General features: G+C 37.9%; 1 protein-coding gene across 2 annotated transcripts in view; it reads right to left on the bottom strand.

The window, feature by feature from the left end:
* LAMB4 (laminin subunit beta 4) overlaps window positions 1-25147 on the bottom strand; it is a 1139974-nt gene that overhangs the window by 602760 nt on the left and 512067 nt on the right. For both annotated transcript variants that reach the window (XM_044088495.1, XM_044088496.1), the window contains exons 12-13: window positions 12153-12262; window positions 10840-10919 (exon numbers count right to left, since the gene is read on the bottom strand). In XM_044088495.1, the coding sequence (XP_043944430.1) occupies window positions 10840-10919; window positions 12153-12262 (190 nt within the window). The remainder of the gene's footprint in view (window positions 1-10839; window positions 10920-12152; window positions 12263-25147) is intronic.

Here is a 25147-nt window from a genome sequence, read left to right as displayed (position 1 = left end):
CTTCTTATCCTGGTGTTCTTCTGCATACTCACAAGAAACCCTTATTCTCGGGGACTTCAAACTAGATTGATTCACCTGTATATCAGGACCACCAAGTAATCTAATAAATCTCCATGGCTACCAGCAGCTAGTTCTAATTCCAGCTAGATGTGATAAAAAATCTAAAAGGGAATCCATCCTTGACTGGGTCCTAACTAACAATCCCACATTGTACCTTCACACAGGCAGTCTCCCAGACACCTTAAGTGACCACAACATAATATACTTTATACATAGTAGAACAAGCATATGCAAAACCACTAACTATATATTCACTAGAAACACAAAAAAATTATCTCCTGAGGTCCTCAACACTTTACTCTGTAACTGTGACTGCCCCCCCCCCCCAAAAAAAAAAAACCCTCCTACTTGACCAGGCTGTAGCATATTTCAACAAAACATTTCTACAACACCTAGACACTGCCTCTCCATTGCGTAAAATCAAGGTTAGAACCTCTACAAACTCCTGGATCAGTAAAGAAACCAAACAAATCCTGAAGTCCAGAGACACTGCCTGGCTTTACTATCAAAAAAACAAAGAAACACAAAGCCTAAGTACCAAGAACTGCGCAACCGTGCAAAAAATGCATTAGGCTGGACAAAACATCCTACTACACAGCATTACAAACTAAATACCAACACAACCCCCAAAAATGTTGGAAAATGTAAACCAGCTACTAAAATCCACCCAAAAGGCTACCCCCAAACCAACCACCCCTGACACTAAAGTTCCCACTGAAACACAATTCAACTCCCACTTTGTGAACTCAGTTCTGTCCTTAGTGTCACAGGGCAGTTCCTTCCTCACTATCCCCCCAACACAAATAACACTAATACAAACTTTACCCTCAAAACAGTTTCCACCACTTCAATCAAAAGCATGCTCTCCAAACTAAAAACCTCATCAACAGCAGTCAACCTACTCCCCAGCTATTTCTTGAAACTCACAGCAGATGCTATTGCTATCCCAGTCTCTACTCTCATAAACAGATCAATTGTTGAAAACTATGTGACCAAACTCTGGAAAATATCCTATGTTACACCCATACATAAAAGTGGGACCTCCACTAAACTTAATAATTACAGACCCATTGCTTTACTATCCCTCCTGGCCAAAATCCTAGAAAAATGCATCCATACCCAGATGCTAAACTATCTCCTAGACAGCAACATCCTGTCACCTACTCCGCATGGTTTCAGACCTGCCCATAGTACCACTACAGCCCTCCTCTGCTTCACAGACACAGTAAACCATCTCAAAAATGAAGGCCTACAGGTGTCAACTCTTTTTCTGGATATGTCCAAAGCATTTGACACAGTTTCACATCAAATCCTGTTAAACAAACTTAACCAATATCACCTATCAAATGACACCCTTACCTGGTTCCAAAGCTACTTAACTGACAGCTTTCAAGCTGTGAAATGGGAAAATTCTCTCTCTCCTCAGCTGCCCACAACTGTAGGAGTCCCACAGGGTTCTATCTTAGGACCACTACTATTCACAGTCTTCACAAGTATCCTCCATACCTCCACACAGCATGCATCTATCATTCAGTATGCAGATGACACTACCTTAATCTGTGCTGCACAAAACATTCCCTCCCTCCTGCAAACAACTCAACTAGCATTCTCTGATGTTGAAAACTACCTTACCAAAGCCCAACTTATCCTCAATCCAAAGAAAACTGAGCTTATGATTATAACCAGTTCTAACAAAAACACTGATAACAATCAATTCACTATCTACTCCACAAATGCTACTCCAATCGCTCCAGTGGCACAGGCTAAGCTATTGGTAATAACCATAGACTCCCACCTAAAATTTGATAGTCATCTCAACTTAACTATTAAAAAAGTACATGCCAAACTGGGGCCACTCTACCATATCAAACCATTTCTTACCAACAACACAAGATCAGCCATTGTTCACTCCCAACTTCTATCCACCCTACTCTATGCATTTCCATTCTGACTAATCTCAACAAAACTGAACTAAGCAAAATGGAAGCCTGCTATAACAGAATTGCCCGCTTTGCTGCAAATTGCTCATATAGAACTCATCACTGTACTGCTTTGGGACAGCTCCACTGGCTTGAACTGCCCAACCTCCTAACCTGCAATCAGCTCTGCTGCTGTCATTCGATCTATTACCGCCCCAATAAGTGTCCTGCCCTCAAAAACCTAGTACAACATCACTCAGCCAAAAAGCCTCTTAGATCATCAAGCAAATTACTACTAGAAGTCACCAACAGCTACAATAGCTTTGGAGATGCGCTATATAGTAGTTCAGTGGCAAAAAATGGAACTCTGTCCCCACTAGCATTCAAAACACATCATCCAAAGCCTCCTTTAAAGACCTCATCAGGCAACATCTCAACCAAAGTTGGCAGTGCCATGATTGCTACCCCAGTGAAAGCGGATAAGGTATACATACTAAATCTAGAGTACTTGGTAATAGTTTTCAATCTTAATTCGAGAATGGACGCTTTTCAGGCTACCTTCCGTACACCTATGACTGTTTTTTCCGGTAGCTTTAATACTGCCGGACTCAGCCAATGCAGTATTGATGGTTCGATTCCAGCAGCTCAACCGGAGCGAACTCAACCTTCTGCGAACGTAAATTCGACACGAGAGGACAGTAGTGACAGTCCCTTTCCTTTATCGGGTATTAGCCCAGAAGGTGAGGTGAGGACACAACGCCCCGTTTCTTTTGCTGGGGCAGTGTTGACAAATGGACATACTGATCATTTGGATAATGGACGTGATGGGACTAATTTCAGCTTACCCGACCTTGAGGGTTGGATTTTGGATACCGACAACTTGTCTTTCGGCCAGGTAGGGACGTCGGCTGGTACAGAGGGTTTAGGTACCAGCAGTCCATGTTTGGCTGATAAATTAAAGTCTTTTGACTCCAAGCTCCTTAAATTGAAAAAATTGCAGCTTGAGTCTGCATACTTTAAACAATGCATTACAGAAAAATTAATCCCTAAGGGACTGCGAAATAATTTTGTGCCTTCCACACTTATTGTTGATCAAGCATTCTGTAATGATCTAGAAACACTTTTTCAAATGCAAGGAGTACAATTGTTGGAAATTATTGTTAAACATTACATGTTACATATTGATCTGTTGGTGAATGAGATAAACAACCTGGACAGGGATATAAAACTCGACTTGGACTTTGCTAGATATAAGTTCGACTACGGTCGAATTTTATCTAGTATTGATACACTTTTGGTGAAATTAAAGGCAGGTAAAAATAAAAAACTAGTCAGGGACAGGGAAGCCTACTCTAAGAATGAGGCATACCCTAGACTAAAGGGTTTTAATACCACACGAACAGGCAACAACATTGGCAGCCAAAGTACCGATGCCGGTGGGGACAGAGTAGGACTGGATGATATCACAGAAGAAAACAGTGTCTGTGAAAATCCAGGACCAAGACGTAGCAATAGAATAAAAACGGCAACTAGAAATAGTGCCAATTCTGGTAACTACCAACAGGGCTTTGCCACTAGTAATAATACTGGTAACCAACAATATGGTAGGAATTTTTTAGGGCAACGCAACAACAAGACATATGGGAACAGGAGGAAGAACTAAGTTCCTTAGTAAATATTGAGCCCCCACCATCAGGGTCTATATTGCCCTTAGAGCAGGATGTTATATATAGTCCATCTGTTCCACCTGAATATCCAGTTATCCTTAAAAACAAAAAAGGAGATTTTAAAATCTACAATTTTTCTGAGATTACACTTGATGAACAGCTAATTGAGTTGTTAGCTTTTGGGAATTCTTTTGTCCCATATTATTCTGGAAGTATCTCAAGGGAACTTATTGAACTAAAATGTTATGTGAGAAAGATGAATTTAAAACTTCTTTTTAACCAACAGGACGGCAGTGACAATGTGACTGCTTCTGATGTAGGTCTGCCCGTGATGAAGTCACCTAGTGTGTTTAACCCCCCTTTACACAATACCCTGGAACTATTTGAGAGAATTTGTGAAATGGACTTCAGGTTTTTAACTGTTAACAACAATGTTAAACTTGGAGAAACCAACTTAAATATTTCCAAAGAGCAAATGTTACTTTTGGATGAGATCTGTCGGTTGCCCATTCGTTTAGTAAAACCTGATAAAGGTGGTGGGCTTGTCCTATTTGATAACATAACATACAATGAGAAAATGGTTAAGGTATTAGACACAGATGCATATGTTAAATCATCTAAAAGTGAGGTTAATGGTAGTATCCAGAGGATAAGAGGCTATTTTAGGGATCTCTTCTTGGCAGGAAAAATTGACATTAGTTTATATAACTATATGGACATTAACTGTCCAAAAATTCCTGCCATGTTTGGGATCCCTAAAATTCATAAAAGCATCCAGGACCCTCCTATGAGAGCATTGATCGATGGTAGGTCTTCGATCATTTATCCCTGTTCTAAACTTATTACAAAAATTTTGGACAAGTATATTAAAGGAATTACGAGCCTGTGCAAGGACTCTTGGTCCTTTTTAGAGAACATCAATGGCATCTTGTATAATGACAAGAACAACTTTTTGACTATAGATGTTACCGATTTATACACTTCGATCCCACACCAAGAAGCTGTGGAATGGACTGGGTCTATGCTCGAAGGCTTTGGCGCCTCCAAACTCGAAGTCGACCTTGTAACAGAACTGTTGGACATTATACTAACATCCAACTATTTCACATTTAATGGCGACTTCTTTCTTCAAAAATGTGGAGTTGTGATGGGCTCCCCATGCGGGGGTGGGGTAGCAAACTACGTAATGGGATATTGGGAAACCAATATTTTGAGAATGTCTCCAGGACTAATGGAACCTGTGGTGTATTACACGCGGTTCTTGGATGACATTTTCATCCTATTTAGGGGCACCGAATTAGAAGCTATGAACTTTGTGGACACTATCAACTCCACTACCCCCTTCTTAAAATTTACATCAAAATTCTCTACTAGAGTAATAGACTATCTTGACGTTAAACTAGAAAAGGATCCTATAGATCAATGTTTAACGTCAACAGTGTACAGAAAACAGACTTACTGTAATGCATTCTTACATTTTTCCAGCTTTCACCCATATAGGCAGAAAAGGTCTATTGTAAAAGGGCAATTGGTGAGGGCTGGTAGAATGTGTAGTACGATACCTGAATTTGAAAAAGAATGCGAACTGTTAAAAACAATGTTTAGTAATAGGGGATACCCCGATCAATTGTTATGTGACCTGATTGAAGAGGTCAGTAGAAAAAGGAATAGTGGTTTTTATAAACCCCTATTGTGTCAATGTAGGTCTATGGCTGGCGACCAAGCCACTAATAGTACCTTAATTGGCAGTGAACAGGATGGTAATGAGGAAGGGATTATTGCCCAAATAGGTGAAGAAATTGATTATTCCTTGAGTTTTGTCACCACATTTAGCAGGAACTCTAAGGGTATTCTGTCCATTATACACAAAAACTGGCATTTTATATCTACGAACTCACACTTGGTTGAAAAACTAGGTAGTAAACCAAGATTTATCTTTAAGAGATCGAGTAACCTCAAGGAATTATTACAGAGAGAGGTATCCCCGAATTCTTTCCATAAGAGAAAAGGGATGTTTAAATGTGGGTTTTGTAGGTATTGCCAAGAGGTGAGAGTAGGTGAAACATTTGTGATTAGGGGCAGGAAATACAAGATAGGTCACACGTTAAACTGTGAGAGTAAGTCTATAATTTACATCGCTATGTGCAACTGTTGTGATGCGTTTTACATAGGTAAAACGGACCGCCACTTAAGGGACAGAATATATGAACACCTTTATGCCATTAAAAACAACAAGAGTGATAATGCCCTAGCGAAGCATATAGGCACTAGGTTTGGTCACAGTTTCCATTTTATGGCCATTGACCATGTCCCTATAAAAATCAGGGGAGGACCTTTTTCATTAATTTTGGAAAATAGGGAGTTAGAATGGCAGTTACGCTTGGACGCATTTTGCGATCCAGGCTTGAATAGTAACTGCAATATAGCCCCTGTTCTAAAATTAAAAAGTTATCTAAGATGACCCACTCTGGATAATGTACCATTTACCTACAGCTTGTTTGTAAGTTGTTAATAGGCGTATGATTAGGTTCATCATGTAAAAATACGCACTTGCATTTGACAACATAGTGCAGGTCCTAAATAATAAAGGAACAAGTAAAAATGGTTATCATCTTTCTAAGGGTTTGGCTATTCCCTTAGTCGTAATTGTACTTTATTACGAACTTGTACTTATGTACGTTCAGAACATGCTTAATAATATATACATGCATGACTCGGTTTCTATTGTGTTGGAAGAGTTGGTTTGAATTGTGTGAGATGTATTGTATTTTATTATGAGACTGTAAATTACTATGATGTAAATATTTTGTACCTACCATTTTGACCAGGTTTTATTTAACACACCATTTACAGGCACTGTATTAAATGACAGGGACACTTGTATATTTTAAATATGCTCAGTGTATAATGTTTTAAAAAAAAAAGTTTTTAAAACGCTCATGGATGTAGGAGGTAATTTGATGATGTCACTTCCTCCTGCTAGCCTTTTTAAAAGTGATTTAGCGTTTAAACTGGTTGTTTTTACTCTCTGAAGAAGCTACGGTTTTCCGTGGTGAAAACGCTTTTTGTTTAATAAACACGTTAAGATTGTAACTGTGTTGGACTTGCTTCTGACTAGGATATCGCTACTGTTTTTACAGTTTTCAATCTTACTCACAAACACTGGCTAATATACAATGTATGTACTGTACCTGTGTGCTATGCACGTATTCTACCTATGTTCCAAATTTCAGCTGCACACCAGAAATCTATTAATTACCTTTATTTTTAAATTAATATTTTTTTGTTTGTTCTCCCCACTGTAACTGTTGATGTGCCGCATACCACTGTAAAAACATGTATTTTGTAATTTGTGTATATACTGATCATGTCTAAATAACTAAATGTATCTGTAATTTTTCTTTGTGGAGCTTTTCTCCCTGGGCCTCTGCTGAAAAAGGGCCTTTTCGGCTTAGTCAGACACCCCCGGTTAACAAATGTAAAATAAAATAAATAAATAAAATAAATCTTGCTGACCACTTGTGACCTGGCTAGCACTCCTGGCCTCAGCTCCACAGCTGGTAAAATACATTTTGTTAAGTCTGATTAGTTCAGAGATACATACTGCCCTATTCCACTTGGGTACTGATATTGTACCCGAACACTATTCTGCCAACTCCTCCATGTTACTTATGGCTCTCATGCTGTTCATACATGCAAGTTCTTCTTTGAATTTTCTTAGTAAGCTGTTGCAATTTATCTGCTTTTCAGAAAGCAGTAAGGTTTTGCATTGGCTTTAAGTTTAGTTGTGTATGGCTGCTTCATTATCATTACTAAAGTAATAGACAGTTCTGTTTGCGTCTCCTTATCTGTTTCAGCATCAGAAATGCTGAGTCTGGACACTAGGTTCACATTTGCTATGGCTGGTTTACCCAGTAAACAATATGTTGTTGTTGCCAACTTGTCTTCCCAAACTATTAGTTCTTCATTGGTGAGTAACACTCTCTTGTTATCCGTGGGTCAGAAAGTGGTACTCTTTTACTCTGAGGAATGTTTTCTTTTAGGTTTAGGAATTGTACACGAACTGTTTTGCCATTTAATGTCCTAATAAATGATGCATGTTGACTGTTACAACAGACTGTCGACCTTGAATTTCACTTTTTGGATCTCTGGTAAGAAAGATAAAAAAAGAAAAGAAAAGAAAGGATCTGAACAGTTAGGGTGGCGGTGTTGTGAATGCAGCACTTGGTGGTACATTAATTTGATGCTGTGTACGCATTGTAGCTTACTGTAGTACAGCATGATTAATGATTCAAGGCATTTTTCTGCAGCTTCATGCTAAAGACATTTTGTCCATACTTTTTATAGCTTCTTACACTTTTATTAATTTCCTTTCTGTACTTAATTTTTTTTTAAATAATCTGATCATAGTACTTTGAATCGCATGCACCCGGCCCAATTTGAGCCAGGTTTGGCACAGAAAAAAAGAAACTAAAACAACAAGGCCCATGCTAGAATACAGAGAGCAAGTATTAGACCCCCAAAATAGTCTCAGTTGGTAGTGTCATCACTTCTATCACCTTGTCACATCTGCTAAGCTTTAAAAGATTCAAACCTTCAACAGGAATATAAAGTTTTTAACAAGGTTTACTGCAGCAGTGTGAATCAGTGACATATTATCTCAGTGGTTCAAACATGAAGACTTGAAATTTAGCCCACCTAAATGTTTTCCCACCTAGCCAACCATCAGCTCATCCTAGTGTCCCTGTGCTATGTTGGGCCTGCCTATCCCTCCTAATCTCCCCCAGACTTGCTCCACCAGGTTTGGGGGCCAACAATGAATATTAGGGCATCTCGTGACCATTATCATTGCTCCTGTGGGGGATTGTAATGCCCAACCCTCATTTCCCCACCCCCTTGCATTTGTCTGTTAGGCTCAAGGGGTATTCCTGTCCATGCACCATGGCTCCTCACAGGGAATGTCCCCTCCTGGGATAAACCCATCCATCCCTCCTTGCCAGCACCTCAGATAACTAAGTGAGAGAAAGAGACCGAGGAATTAATTGAACCCCTGTTGCCAGGGCTATAGTTATGGCTTTAACCATTAATGCCACAGCACTGGTTAGTACACTTAAACTTCAGCCATAGCAAACCACATCCCCATACAATGCTAAATTTTCCTGTGTCATATTAACAGATTTCACCAGATAGTATTGATGAAGTTAGTAATGGGGATTGCTTTATTAGGTGGGAAAGTATATGAGGTCAGAGCAATAATAATTATAATACCAGTGATGCAGTCTGAAAGCCGTTGATGGTAGGAAATTAATAATATATATAGTTTTTATTGGTATAGATGTAAGATATTAAGATATTATATAGATGATATGAAGGGATGGGAAGTTTCTAGAGTCAGAGATTAATGGGATCTGTAAAGATCAACATTAAATATATACAGAATTACTATGGGAATGCTTGTTTGTGGATGACCATCAGGAAGGGATTGCCAGGGAGATGCCCTATTTCTAATTTTAGTCCCTGTCTATACAGATACTTAAATTTTTCTATAACTCTTCCTTTATTTTGTCAATTTCCTGTTCCTTTTAGGTTTTTATTTTCTCCTTCTTTTTTAGTGGGGGGGGGGGTCTGAATTTTGATAATATATTAAGTTGACACATATAAGATAAAAGTCTGAGTACTGTTTGTTAGACAAGAATGTATTGACATGTAAGGATATGGGTGCACTATATGTATTGCATGTATACATATATTGTTTATTATACAGTCACTCAGAGAACTGTTTTTGGGTATTTACAGCAGAAAGATTCTCAGAAAACTTGAAAAAAATGAAATCCTGTTGGAGATATGGGCATTTATATGCAGAGAGCAACATTTTGTAGTATTTTACTTTCATGATAGTTAATGAACACGCTAAAAAGTTGCTTTTGGTAAAAAGGTACAGAAATATGGGAAGCAGCTACTGTAATAACACGCTTTAGTTGCATTTGAATGCTTGTCTGTATAATGTAGAGAATTAAGGCCACAGACTGCTAATGAATTTCATCCTGGACGTTTGGGTTTGATGCTTTCAGTTTCAATTTGCCTGCAGTATGAGGTTAAATAACCAGACAGTGCTGCAATCTATTCTGAATGAATGTGGCCAGAATTCATGAATGTGGGTATTTATAGCTGTGCAGATGAATGGCATATCTCTGTTTCACACTTAGCTGTCCTTCGCTGTGAATCAAAACAATTTTTTCAAAACAAATAAGCTAAGTGTGGCATTAGAGTGAAATGAGCTAGGAATAAGGAAAAAAAATGCTGAAATAGTTTTCTAATTACCAATTTTAAATCATTACTGGAACACCTTCTTTAACAAATTATTGTGTAAATTAACATGATATTTAAAAGATGGAAGAGTATGTTGATTATGGCCTAAAAGTTTTTGATATTTGTTTCAGTAAAGCATTATTGATAATTGGTTTCTTGGTTCTTTAAGTGAAGATAGTGCAAGTTTGTTCACAGACCTTTGATTTTCAACTATCTGTTATATTTTTTTGCTGTTTGTAAGTTACTTGGAATTGTATTAATTTTTAACCTAGTTTGCTAGTCTTATGTGCTCCCCACTTAAGTGTTAGCTCTTAGCAGTGTGTCAGAAGTATAGTAAATACAGAGGAAATGCTTCATGTACAGCATAGCAAGAAAGACCCAAACATGACAAGGAAATAATTTCTGGAAATTCTGTAGACTGATATATGAACAAGGTATATGGGATCCCCTTTCTGACAGGAACAGTCTTTAGATTTGTTTCATCCAAAAAGATTATATGATTTTTTTCATTGCCCATTTAGTACCTGCTTATGTTTACAAAGTTTTTCCTTTAAATCCATTTAACAGTTGTTAATGAATTTCAACTTTTAGATTAGATAGCTTTCCAACATTTGTTGGCAGTTTAATTTAGAAGGTTAAGGCTTTGAGCTGTTAACAAACTTTGTGCAGTAGTCCTGGGTTTGATTTCCTCAGTTTCTACCTGCAAACTGTGTGATTCTGAGCAAGTCGCTTAACCAGATGGTATACCTGAGTTGCCCCTGAAAAGGGACACTTGTGTGCAGTGGTCTTATCTCAGTGGAAATAAATAAATAATTAAAACAAGGAAATATTTGTCATGCAAAGGAAAAAAATTAGAAAAAGAGCAGAGCTCTACTGTAACTTACAAGTCATTATAGGCACCACCAATGTCACAGTCGCATGGAAGGCAACCATGGGGATGAAGACCAAGTCCCCAGTACCCTGGCTGCAAGAGAAAAAGATAGAAACCAATTTCACTATTTTAAAATATTACCTTGTCACAATGCTTTGTATATAATCAGTTCTTCTACACACTGCTCATGGCTGTGGGAACAAATTCACTTCACTGGTAACATATCAAACAATGGGGCTACGCAGTATGCTCTGGCCATTTAGATGTTCAAACATGTCAGAGGAGTTACTTATATTCAGGAATCTGAGACTTATATAAGGTGCTTTGCATCATGAGTCGGATTACTAAAGGATTACCATGGCTTGACTGTTGATATTTACTGCACCAAACTGACTGTTCTTATACCAGAGTTGGGAGCATACCTTAGCAGCAGAACAATCCAAACATTATATACTTCTCTGCAATGTGTCTGTGTCCACAGAGATAATGAAATGAAAATATGAAAAATTCTTAATCTTATATTGTCCATTTAAGAATCCATTTCTACCAATCTCTTAGAGCACTAATTGCTATTGATATACAGTTACCAATCACGTCTTTGTCTTTCAATGATAACGTAAGCTGATTACAATCATGTGCATCTCCATACATGTATAGAAACAGTGACTTGGCACCTTTCCCTTTTCTTCCACATTTTTTGAATTTCGGATGAAGGGGTGTCTAAACTCTTGCTTCTTCTGACTTACCACCTCTATCAAGTTTCACGCTTTATGAATTATAATTTCTATTACAGAAGCACCAGTTCTGGTCTCCATTTGCATTATTAACTTATTTTTATAGTCATTACTTCCTGCTGTTTTAAATGCATTGGGCTATGCAGGATCTGTTTCATAATGTGAACTCTAAATAACAGGTAAAATTTGACACTTTTGATTGTGAATAGCATATATTTGCTTCTGATGTTATGTTATCTTTGAATCACAAGTAAGATTTGGCACCATAATAACTATCATATATTGCTCCTTTAGTCAAATGAGGGTTTCTCATGTTTCCCCTTTCACATGGTATCCTTCTTTCTTCTTCTTCTTCGTTTAGGCTGATGTTTTTTTTTTTTCAATTTTGATGATTGGGATTAAGCAATAACAACATTAAATACATGAAGAAAAACATGATTTGACTTAGTTGCAGGCTTTTACAACTACTGTATTGCCATTTGTGTTATTCGTCATTTTATTACACAGCTCAAATAAAAAAAAAATGAATGAATGAATAAACAAACAAACAAATAAACAAACAAACAAATAAATAAAAAGTTGAATTACGTACATGGCATTCTTCACAAAAACGTCCCCTGGCAAACCGTTGACAATAACACTCTCCAGTAACAGGGTCGCATGTTGAGGATGGCAGACTTCCCAGTTGATTACATCTGCAGGCTGATAGGGAACAAGTAGCAGAACCATAACATTTTAGCTTCAAAATAGCATGTTAATTACACATATGCCCTAAAAATTACACTTCTATTTCTTTAATATTCAGAGTTCAACTTTTATTCCCAGAAAAATCAAAAATCATAAATGATATCTCACACTTATTAACATTAAAAACATTTACAGCATTGTTGTAATAAGTGAACTGTTTACTTGGTAACTTGCTGAATCCAGCAGCTCACTCTGATGTGACATAAACCAGACATTTTATTTAAATGAAGGTAGGGATGCCAAGGTTACATCTATATTGATTCCCCCCCCCCCTACTAGTTGATGGGAGAATTTATTTTATATCCAAAATACAAAGTTTTTAGGTAGTTAATGTCTGTATGTGCATACATGCACAGACACACACATACATACACACAGATGCATACACGCACGTGCAAACACACACACACACACACACACACACACACACACACGCACACACGCACACACACACACACACACACACACACACACACACACACACACACACACACACACACACACACACACACACACACACACACAAATAACCTTTGTTTTTGTTTAAATATTTATTTAAACTTTTAATTTTATACTTACTAAACAGCAAAGCACTGTTTAGTAAGTGTCAAAATGGTATATGTTAGCTGTCATGAAGCAGCAAACTTGTTTTCCTGATGGCATTACCTGTACATTAACACCCTGCTTTAGGACAATTGTTTTCTAATCTGAGTGGTAATATACTTGTCGCCCATTCCCTAAAACCTTTTATTTACCTTTTGCTGCTCCTGACTGACTGTTTTGACACAGGGTACAGTTTGGACCTACTCTGCTTTTCCTCACTATGCTCAACTGCACTCCCCAACCCTAATACCTGTCCTGCCCTTCCCTGGCATCACTTCCTTTATACCTGCCTTACTCCTCCCATCTCATTTTCTAACCTATCGCATTGTACCATTCACTCCTCCCAACTTCAGTAACTTAACACCCATTTCAGTACTAACCATTCATCTACTACATCACCACTCTCATCTTCAGAAATGTAATGGCCTCTGCTTGACATTACGGACTCCTAGATTCTGCTTCTCAGTATTTCTGACTCTCCAAGTATCATTGCTCATCTCTTTTAGTTCACATTGCTATATAACTATAACTATTTCACAGTAAGTTAACAGAGGATATCACTACTCTGTCACATATATTTTTTCATTATTACTGCAACTATGTCTAAAACTAAAACAGTCCTGCTGACTCTCACAATACTCTTTCTTCTTATACTTGACTACTTATAATGCAGTAGCCAGAAATTATGAATAATGACACCATTACTTCTTCCTATTCCTCTGCTACAAATCTGAGGGTGGATGCGCATATTTTTGGACCATATATATTCATCCATGCATTCCTTTCAATGAGAGAACCTCTGTCTTAAACATTAAACTGCCGGACTCTTGCAAAGTGAAACTCACCAGTAATTGTGCAGCAAACTTCCTAATAGTATCTGTCTCTTCTCATGGCAGGTGATATTCAACCAAACCCCAGGCCTGACAATGTAACATTCCCTAGTCAGCCAACTAAAATTAAAGACCTATCACAGGCTTACATGAGCATTTGTTATATACATAACAAGTGACCTCATTTAGAAGTATGGTCTGATCAGCACAACCCTTAAGTTATTGTTATCACTGAGGCCTGTATGAAAGACACTTCCTTCATTCCTACACATTTCTTTGACAAGTACGCAGTGTTCCCAGACAACAGTCCAGGCACTAGGCATGGAGGAGGTGAATCTTTGTTTGTAAAGAAGGAGGCAAACTTGTCCTTACTACTTCTGAGCAGTAGAAAGGAAGCCCCAGACAGTGATTCCAACTTGCTACTTGCTCAAATTTCCCTGGGTGATTACACAAAGATACACTTACCAGTAATCTATATTTCACTTTAATTTTCTATTTTCTTGATAGATGCTATAATAAAAAAGATTCTGGGCATTTCTAGGCTTTGCAAACTCATCATAATGAGTAATCTAAACATAGACTGAAAATGTCCATTTTGAACATACTTAAATAGATCAGTGACTGAGCATTAACTAACACAGTCTTACATGGTACCATACTCTAACTCTGAAAACATTTCTTTACTTGGGACTTCTAAGGTGGCTGCACACTGATTAAGACCTTAATTTTAGCTCTCTCAGTGTGCAAAAAAGGAACTGTGAGATAAGGGCCAGAAACTCTGCAAGTTTAAGTATACTGCCTGGATGCCTGCAAAGAAGAAATTTAGAGAATTGTTAGTTGAAAGGGCACATTGTGTGTATACTCCAAACCTGGCTATGAGAAAGCAGCCAAGACCTGTATTAGTAAAGATGAAATCCTACCAACAGAAAGAGTTGATTCTGATAAAACTGTGGTTGAAGGAGACAGTAGAGTGTGTGTGAAAAATGATTATTCACTGTAAACCAGGCAGAAGAGAAGCAAATGTATCCTAGCAGTCAGGGAATGTCAAGAGGCAGGTATGAGATTCAATCTGCTGTACCCAGCTGTCTTTAGAATATTTTTTCCTGGAGGATCAAAGTCATTTTTCATGCAGAACAGGCTATAAAGAGGAAATGCAAAAGTTTATCCAACAAAAATTGAGCCATCAAACAGAGGTGGACTTTGCTTCTCATTCTTCTGATAAAAATGCTCATAGAGACTTTGCCAGTGAAACCTTTATCAATGATCCAAAGGAAAATGCTTGAGATACAGAAAAAAGCACAGGAGCTGACAAGAAGAACCGGGGGTACCTTGGACTTGAACTGGAGTTTGGGGTTGAGGAATGGAGATTAACAGGAAGACCGGCAACATTAAAATTAGTGAGCAAATGTGAGACTATAAAGCATCATTCATATTTGTAAAATACGGCTTTACATTAAAAAGAGGAAAGACTAGACTTTTGTTGAACTTGTGGGAGACTGCAATGCATATACCCCACTTCATGACATTAAAGTTTGGAAAGAAACTGAAGGGAAGGAGAAAAAAAAAAGAAAAGTAACTGTCAATGTCCAGATTAAGGCCCTTGCCATATTCTAATAATGATTTTGTTATGTAAGCAGTTAAATAAGAGGACACAATATAATGAAACACTTTCTTTTGGCAAATAAATGTTCAGTGTAAGTTGAGAGGTTTGGAGATGAGGGAAGCTGGTATACACTTTGTACTTGTGTTTCTATATAGACAAGCTGACTACAGGGGCAAACAATAAAGGCCAGGAACACTTTTTAAGGTTAAAGGTTAATGATTTCTGAAAGCAGGTATGCTTTGCTGTTTTTCACATCTGGGAAGGGAATGAAGATAAGACAAAAACAGCAATTAGTGTAAGTAGGTTCACAGGCTGTAATATGCTTCTTAGCATGCATAACCTTAATGTTACATTAATAATGTCTGTCTGTGCAGCTGTTGATTTAGGACAATTGCTCCTATCATAGGTTCATAGGAGTAAACTAGGCTAATGACCACTAGTGCCCTTTAAGCCTAGCCATGCAACCCAAATGTAACCCACAAATTTGATTTATATAGGGGGTGATTCACTGATTGTCTCTGTCCATCAGAGACATAGGAGCCAGACCAGAGGTACATTTATGATTACCCATTCATTTGTCCATGTTGTGCTTAAATAGAGATAGGAAAAAACTTTGCTTCACATGGACTGGAAGTCTGTTCCAGAGAATGATAATTGTCTGAGAAACATATCTGTCTCTCCAACATGTCCCATGTATGTCACAAGCAAAATTTAGGTATTTTAATCTAGTACTTCCGATGCTGTTTGCTTTGCAGAAGTGCAAAAGGTTCATCAAAACAGTGTCCAGAGATGCCTTGTATGCCAGGCAAAGATCGCCTCTCAGAAATCTATATGAAACCAAGTAAAGAGATAGGGCTTTGAGGCAATCAGCATAGGTCATTATGTTTACTCCCTGTATTTTTTTTGTAAGAAATCTTTCTGGATATTCCAGTTGTTGTATGTGTCTGGTCAGGTACATACTGAAGAGGATATTATACCATATGATGGGTCTGATAAGGGCTGAGTACAGTGGTATGCACTGTACACAATAACTGGAATCAAGTCAGTCACTACATGCAATTATATCAACAGTTTCACAAGTAAATCTTGTGACATGATGACCTCTCTGGACCCAGATGCCATGTCCTTGCTAATAAGTTGAGCCACAGAGAAGGATTTTCTTACTGCCTTGGACACATGTTGGACGAAGGCTAGGTTACTATATACATGAGTTCCCACATCCCGGACTTGTAAATCAACTTGTAAGGGTGTTTTATTGATGATGTACTTACCCAAAATGGCTGATGTCTCAAAAGCTACCGTAATTATTTACTTGGCATTGAGTTGGAGCCATGGCTTTGGCACAAAGGATTTTCTATATTAGACCTTCCTGAAGGGTGTTTTCATCTTGGGGGGGGGGGGGGGTTCTGTGACTGCTCCCACTTTGCAATAATCTGTGAACTTGGTTAACCAGGGGCCTTTGACATTGACTTTGACATCGAAGTAGATGCCAAAGAAGAGTGGGCCCAGCACAGATCCCTGGAAGACTCCACTGTGACTTGCTTCTTTGTTGAGATGGCCTAACTGATTCTAACCTCCTACAGTGAAACAGTTAGCTATCCAGCATGTATACAGGGGTTTATACCTAGTTTCATAAGTTTGTTGGCAATGCCTGAGTGAGATATTGTGTCAAATGGTGTGGCCTGCTCTGTGTAGGCAGTATGTACCATTTCCCCTTCATCAACTGACTTAGTGATCTTTTCAAAGAAATCCACCCGATTTACTGAGCATGACTTTTCTTTGTTAAAGCCATACTGGGATGGATCCAGTGTCTAGAGGTTTCCTATGCCCTTGTTGATAATTTCCATGATAATTCTTTCTTTCTATGACCTTGCAAATAAGACTAATCATTCTAATGGGTCTGTAGGTTCCAGGATATGCTGAAGGTCTTCATTTATGAAGGAGGATGACTATGACACTTCTCCAGTCACATGGCACAATGCCTGTTTTAAGACTATAGTTAAATAATGACTCCAGGGTTCCCAATAAGTAGTATTTTAGACTATTAAGAAGCATCCTGGGATATTATCAGGGACCACTGAGGCTGTGTTCATGACTTTAGTAAGTGCAGTCAGTACACACTCCCTGGTTATAGTTGGATGGGTTATGTCTGAAGGTATTTTGGGGGGATGGATGAGGGAGAGTAGAGGGTAAAGATGGAACAGAATTTGTCTCTAACAGATTTATTATATCACCAGGCTCAGTGAATGTGGCACCATCAACCACCAGTTCAGCACATTGCTGTGTGCTGCTCTTGAGGAGTCTGCCATAGTTGTGTAGGCCTTATGGTTATCTTTCACTTGGGAGGCTGACTTAACCACAAAGTTGGCTTTGCTTGACTTAATTGGCTGTCTTAGTTGCCTATTAGTTTTTGATGAGAGAGTTTTTAATCTTTATAGAAATTATCTTTCCTGACTTTTGCCATATTTTTTTCCTTTTGTTGTATATTCTGTTTAATTTGGGATAACACCAGGGTTTTTTGTTTCTGGGGCTAGACCTGGGCTTACTTCTGGTAGACACAGCAGCCTCTGTGCAGTCATTTACATGGTTGTACAGAGATTCTGGGAGCAATTCAGCATAGGCTGCTGTGTTTTCTGGGTTTGGAGGGGCATTGAATTTTGACAAATCATCAGTTAATGGCAGGTAATTTGCCTTGGAATATATACTAACTATTACTGGTTTTAATGGGATTATGGAGTTGATTTTGATTTCAAAGGACACAGCTTTATGGTCAGACATTACTAGGGAGGACAAAACATGAGAATGAAGGTATTTTGAAGCCTCTAGTGGGCATATTCTCTATTTGGTCAAGGGTGTTTGTATTACAATGTCCAAGAATCTCTGTGCCTGTAGATTTCAGGTCATGTAGGATTCCCAGTCTATAGAGGGGTAATGTTTCTTATGAGCAGAGTGTCAGGTAAGTGTCTCCAGTAGATTCAAGTATGCACTGAGAGCTTCTTAGGACATGGAGGGTGACCTATAGCTGGCTAGGATATGGTACATCATTTTGTCTATGGTGATCTGCATGTGGAGGAATTCCTGCGTGTCACCTTATTTGATCATCTTAGAGGTATGTGTGTTACTGATGTCTATTCAGACACCTCCACCTTTATCCCTTGCCTGTGCAGCTACTTGTCTAAAAGTGTGGAAAGCACTGACACCTTGGACTGCCGGAGTGCTTTCTACAACTTTAAACAATGTCCCGTTACCTGCACAGATGTCTATATTCTTGAGTGTGAGGAGGGCTTGGGAGGAGTATAACTTTTATTTAGTCTCCTGGCATTGAGCAGTAACAACTTAAGGTTCAGTTGAGTTAATTTTGCCATCTCAGTAGGTTTCTCAGTTTGGCATTGCCTAAAAAAGACACTATGGGGTGGATAAAGTTTTAGCCAATATTAGAAAGTCTAAAGCTGAAAGGTATAGACCACTTTTGGCAAAGCAACATGATCTGTTAACCATGTCCTCTCAAGGTGTCAAATATTGGATCCCCATAGAATGACAAGAGAAAGACAGCCAGTTGTTGAAAATAATAATTTTTAGCTCATATTTTGCATCATCCTCAGTGATAGTAATATGTTGCTCAATACTAGGCTAGTACCAGCCTGAGCCACATAGTTTGAAAGCTCATAAAGTCTGTCTTCACATAATCCAGGGAAGTACATTTTAGGTCATATTCACCTACATGGACTATAACTGAATCATAGTGATACCTGTGGTCTAATGATATGAGTGTGTGCATGATTTGACATATCCTGGCTCCAGATAAGCAACTAACATTTACCTTCTCCTTGATCAGCCTAGTTGGAGGTATGTCTTACAATGGAGTCCCCTATGACAAGAGCCCAGAAAAGTGTGTTTGCTTGCTTTAGGGGCTTAGTGTTTGAGGCTTCTTGCAGAGTGACAGTAAGTGTGGTGTAAGGTGATATTTTTCCTTAGAGCCTTTGGGCTTGCTGAGGAATAGCTTTGGCAATGGGTGGTCTAGGTGATCTTTTTTTTTTTTTTAGGAAGACTGCTTTTAAGTGCCTCGGCATAAGTTAGTCTATGAGTGTATTGTGTACTATGTAAGGTAGGTGCTGTTTGCTTGGTTTTGACAACCTGATATGCACTTGCATGTGAGAGTTTAGCCCTCAGTGTCACCGTGTAAGCACAGCTGTCACATAAAGGATTATGTGGTTGTCAGTAAACATGAGACATTTAAAAAAGCTATCATATGCAGTTGGTGGAAGCAATAACTTCTTATCATAATGGCTAAACTAAACATATTATTTTGGAATGTGAATGCCTCACAGATACAGAAAATTTGTAAGAGTATTGAATTATATTAAGAACTGTAGAGTGCAAAGAGCAAGGCTAAAGGAGACACATTTGGAAAGAAGTGAGCATGTGAATTTGATAAAGTAAGGATTTGAGGATGAATATTCAACAGGATATCAGGGACAAAGGAAAAGGGGACTACTTATATTAATTGCTAGGGGAGCTCCAATAATGATAGAAGAGGAAAAGAAGATGGTAATAGTCGATTTGTGGTAACAAGGAACTACTGGCAAGAAGGTAGGATTATGATGGCACATATTTATATTCCACCTAAAACTGCCATTATGAAGCTTAAGAAATTTGTGGGAGAGATAATCAACTTTCAGCAGGGAATATTACTTTTAGGTGGGGACTAGAACTTTTGAAACAGTGGTTTGAAACAGTGAGGATGTATCTGTGAGGACCTAGAAGGGAAAAAATATAACAAAAGAAGGTCAATTTCGTAAAAAAAAAAGAAAATATTTTATGGAAGTCATGAATTCAATAGTAGGAATTCTGATAGAATTTACATATTCTTCCCTAAGGTACCATAACTGGGCTAGACTAGACCAAAATTATATTTCAGGTCATGCATCAGTAACAACTAAGATACAAATATAGGGTAATGAAGTGAACTTGAGACACTGGTGCTTCCCCACCTACCAGTTAAAAAGAGAGAAATTTAAGTAATGGGTAGTAGAAATTATTTGAGAGTGATTATAGAAGACAGACATTTCTTCAGAAGTTATAGCTAGTGGGATAAAATGAAAGTGGAGTTTAAAAATAGGGTAGAATATAAGAAAACGATATGGTTAAGAAGTAACAAGAATTTATTTAGAAGGGCTGACAAAGGTTAAAATATTACAGAATAAGGGGGAATCTCACAGAACAAGAAGAGGTGCAACTGCAGAGTGCTAAAGAGAAAATAAGGGAGTATCTGTATAATATGTATGACTTTAGAAAGATTGTTGTTAAGCAAATTCTTTTTGATAATAACTCCAGAGCACAAAAACCTTTAGCACAATGACTTAGGCAATGGAAAGTAGAAAGGATTGCTGCCATGCTCAGGGACCCTATAACAAGAAAAATAACCAGAGATACTGTAACAGTATTAGAGATTTCAGAAAGTTTTATGGAAATTTATATAAAGTAGAAGAATATGGAAATCAAGAAAAAGCACAAATGTAAATATTTATGGAAGACTTAAAGATGCTAATGTTAGAGGTAAATGATGCTTAACAATGAACAGCGAAGATAGGAGGAGAAGAGATAAAAACAGTGAAGTAATCAATCTGCAGGAAAGTCTCCAGGAATAGACAGGCACTGAATTTTGACAAACCATCACAGGCAATTTGGAAGCTAGGTGGGAAGAAAATGATAACAATCTGGAAGGTTTTGTTTAACAGTAATTAAAAAGGAGGTGAAGCACCAACATCCTGGAAGAAAGTTGTGATGTTTCTAGTACCTAAAGAGGGTAAAGACCCATTAAACCCAGCTTTCTATATGCCCATTTCAATTTTATACTATGATTATATAGTGTTTATGTCTATAATAGCTAAAATAATGGCAAAGTTGTTGCCAAAATTAACATATATGGATCATGGTGGTTTTGTGGAAGAGATGCAAATATCTGACAAACATTAATAGAACAATAATGGTCCAGAGGGAAGCACAATGTTAGAAAATACTGCTGTTGTTGGTTGGGCTTGATGAAGAGAATGCAATCAGTGAAGTCATTTTTTTTTTTTAAGTAGGGCAATGGAAGCATCTGGATTCCCTGATACAGTAATAAGGTTAATTAGGCAGATGTATGAGGGCTCAATGGCAACTATTAAAATGGTAAGGTTCCTCTCTGGTGAGTGGTTTCTAAACAGGGGAACCAGGCAGGGGTGTCCTCTTTCCTTTATGTTATTTAAATTATATTTAGAGCCACTGGAAAAGACAATAAGGGACTCAGAAATTCAAGGATATAATTCTATGGTAATCAATAAAAGTTGGCTTTATTTGCAAACAATATTATTTTGTACATGATAAAGCCAAAAAAGGACAATGCAATGTTATGAAACACTCTAAGACAGTTTACATTTTTTTTGGGATATATAATTAATGATGACAAAACAAAGGCTATAGCTGTAAACTATGTATTGAAGTGGTTCATCAATACTAATACTTATGGGGACACGATAAAATGAGGTATTTAGGACTATTGGATAAAAAGGATTCTGTTATGGCAGCTAATAATATGTGGGAAGAGACTAAACAAAAGATAATGCAAAAAAATAAGAACTTGGAAGCTCTTGCCTATGGATATGGATAGCAAGATGCAGGCAGTGAAAATGTTTTAGTCACGTTAGTTTTATATACAGGTCAGGCATATTACTATCAACCAGAGGAGTTGTGGATAGTAATTAATAAAGAGTTGAAGGATTTTCTCTGGGAGGAGAAGAGGGCATGGGTTAAATAGTATATGCTGAGTTTTCCAACAGAACAAGATGGTTTAGTATTACCTGATGTGAAGGGATATTTTTGAGCTACATAATTAAGGGTCATATGCATAATAGAAGCAGAACACAATAATTAAAAGTAGTAAGGGATGATATGATAAAGCAGGGGAGAAATTCTAGAAATAAGGTAAGAATGGGATTTTGGGTGCAAAACCATAAGCAAAATAACAACAGCCATACAGAAAATTATATTGATAAAGTAGCAGAAAGTATTCTAAGAACTAAGCCAACACAAGAATGGAGAAAGGAGAGTCTGCCAGTAGGGAAGACTGCAATTAGGGGTACAGAGAACAAGCAAGAAGGGGCAAGAATTTACTGGAGAAAACTGGCAAAGGAACCAAGGTAATGGGAGCAAATAACTAGAGGGGAAAAGAAATAGAATGGGAAGAGGCCAAGAAGACATTTGGACTGCAGGACAGAAACTGCCTATCAGGAATTGATATCAGAATACAGGCAAAGTGAAAGAAAGTTGTAATGTTTCTAGTACCTAAAGAGGGTAAAGACCCATTAAACCCAGCTTTCTATATGCCCATTTCAATTTTATACTATGATTATATAGTGTTTATGTCTATAATAGCTAAAATAATGGCAAGTGAAAGCCTTGCTCTGATAGAGTTTATGGTTATATCCAGAACAGAAGCTGCTGTAGAAAAAATAGTAGGGCAAATAAAATATTGTTAAGTTTACCATTGGTGGCTGCCAAAAAAACACTCTTGGCTCTTCCATAGTTTTCCCAAATATAAGTAGCTGCAGTAGGCATAAGAATTCTCAACTAAGTTTCCAAATGTTACGGCCATTTATTTTCTTACAACAGCAGTCTGTTACTATAATAATTTCCTTTATTATGAGGACTAGATATTGTGTATATATGGCAAATCAGCTTATTAAAAATTGTGTGTTTATGATATAATTTTCCTGCATTACTGGAGTAACTCTGTGCCCAGCCTAGTAAAGGCACAATGACCTTGTATCCTCACCGTTGTGTGAAATGCAGGAATGAAAGAGATGTACTAAATTCATGTAAGCAGTCATACTCTACATAAAGCTGTAGCCATTCGATAGAAGTGGAGCTGGCTTTTATACTTCTTGGAACTGATCCCTGTATGAGTGCCCTACCTCATTTTTGCTCTTCATTTGAAGAGAAAATTGAAAAAAAAACATCTTCTCCTTGTACTGTCAGATACATGCCTCCTCCCTCCAAAAAGAACAAAAAAATAAATAAAGGTCCGGGATCTTACAGCTGGTGCTCCTGAAATGCAGGAGCCAGCCAGCCAACCAGATCCTGTTCCTGCTTCTTATCCCACCCCTCTTCAGCTGAGAGGCAATTAAAAATGCAGGAGCCAATCAGGTTCAACTTTTGCACCCTGCATTTGACCCTCCTTCCTCAGATTTCAACTGGAGAATAAATTAAAAAAGAAAGAAAAAAAAATAATCTTTTTTTTCTTATAAACTATATGGAACTGCTTACTACAACTGTAGCAAGCAGTTGCTATAGTTTATGCCATGCATGGAGTGCTACTGCACTTAGGTTTTAATTAAAAAAAAAAATCTCTTTTTTTAACTGTAGCAAACTGCTTGCGACATTTACTACAGTTTAGACTACACAGGAAGTGCTACAGTGCTCAGGTTTGACTGCAAACCCAATACCAGCTTTTAAAAGCCAGTATACACTAAAGAATGATCAGTATCAGATGGCTGATCACACTCCTAACAGTATGTGCCTGGGGTAGTTGGCCCATTCGGCCTGCCCTAGCTATGCTACTGCTCTTTAGTTAAATTATACTGGAAGGAGGAGTGCAAAGCTTGCATCTGGCATGTCCTTAATACTTACAGCACATGTCTGAATATTGAATAAGTCAAATCAAATTTCTTAATTAACAAACTCCTGGGGTTTACATCTGAAAACAATCAAGCTTATCGGGCAGCATATGAATATCATGGAATGTGTGCCATACATATATTTCTGTGCATACCTTAAAATACTGTCTCATTGTTTATAAATTTGCCATTTTCATAATATTTTCTTGTTTTCTTAATGTTCTTATATTTTCCAGTTCAGATAATAAAATACTTAGAGTGGGAAATTTATCATGAGAAGCACAGAATGAACCATTCTCTTGGTTTCACTAACCTTAGCAAGAGTATGCACAGTAGCAATATTAGCCAAAAATTATGTTCTGTAAAAAGATTAGCCCCCGGATTCACTAATCTAATGTGCAGGACTAGTTTACTTTAGGAGCAGGATGGCAGCGCACCATGCATATTAATGAAGGCATGCTGCCTGAGCTCCCAGGTGTACACAGAGCGTGTACGAGTGCAGGGGGCATGTCTGAGAGCAGAGGTCTCAGAATAAACACACCCCTGCAATGTAGAAAAGCAGAAAGTGTTAAGAGATGAGCGAGATGGCTCATAGGTGTCCGCATATCCCCACCAACAGTTCCACATGTGTACAACAGCAACAGTTCTGAAAACGTAAATAAAGAAACCCTTTTATTTTTTTTTTAAACATCGATTAAAGCTAACTGTAGGTGCGCGGGTGTGCCCATTGCTTAGCTATGGTTAAAGTAGCTTAAAAGGCTGAAAAGGATAATAAGGAAGATATATGCAAATAAAGCAGCTCAGCAATAGTGTAAATGGCAGAGCATCCGCCTAACGAGCAGGCATTCCCAGATCGAGTCCCACTGCATCCCATTCCATTTTCCATGTGAACTCTGTATATGAACATTTTTTTTTTTTTGCTGTATAACCTACTCAATAACATTTAAATGTGAACTGGAGTACTGCATTAAATGCACATGTGAAGTGTCAGTGTCATAATGAATAAGGCACTAGTAAGCAGGTTTAAGCACAAATAAGCAATAGTAAGCATATATAAGCACTAATAAGCATGTTTAAGTGCGTTTGCATGTGGGTAAGCATTGCCTACACAGATTAAGCAAAGTAGAAGTTAACTGAGTGTAAGAAACTG

Source organism: Protopterus annectens, chromosome 11.part0, assembly GCF_019279795.1.
Source record: "Protopterus annectens isolate FY-2018-M chromosome 11.part0, PAN1.0, whole genome shotgun sequence".
Taxonomy (NCBI): domain Eukaryota; kingdom Metazoa; phylum Chordata; order Ceratodontiformes; family Protopteridae; genus Protopterus; species Protopterus annectens.
Note: the sequence above shows the minus strand (reverse complement) of the source record. Positions and strands in the feature narration are given on the sequence as shown.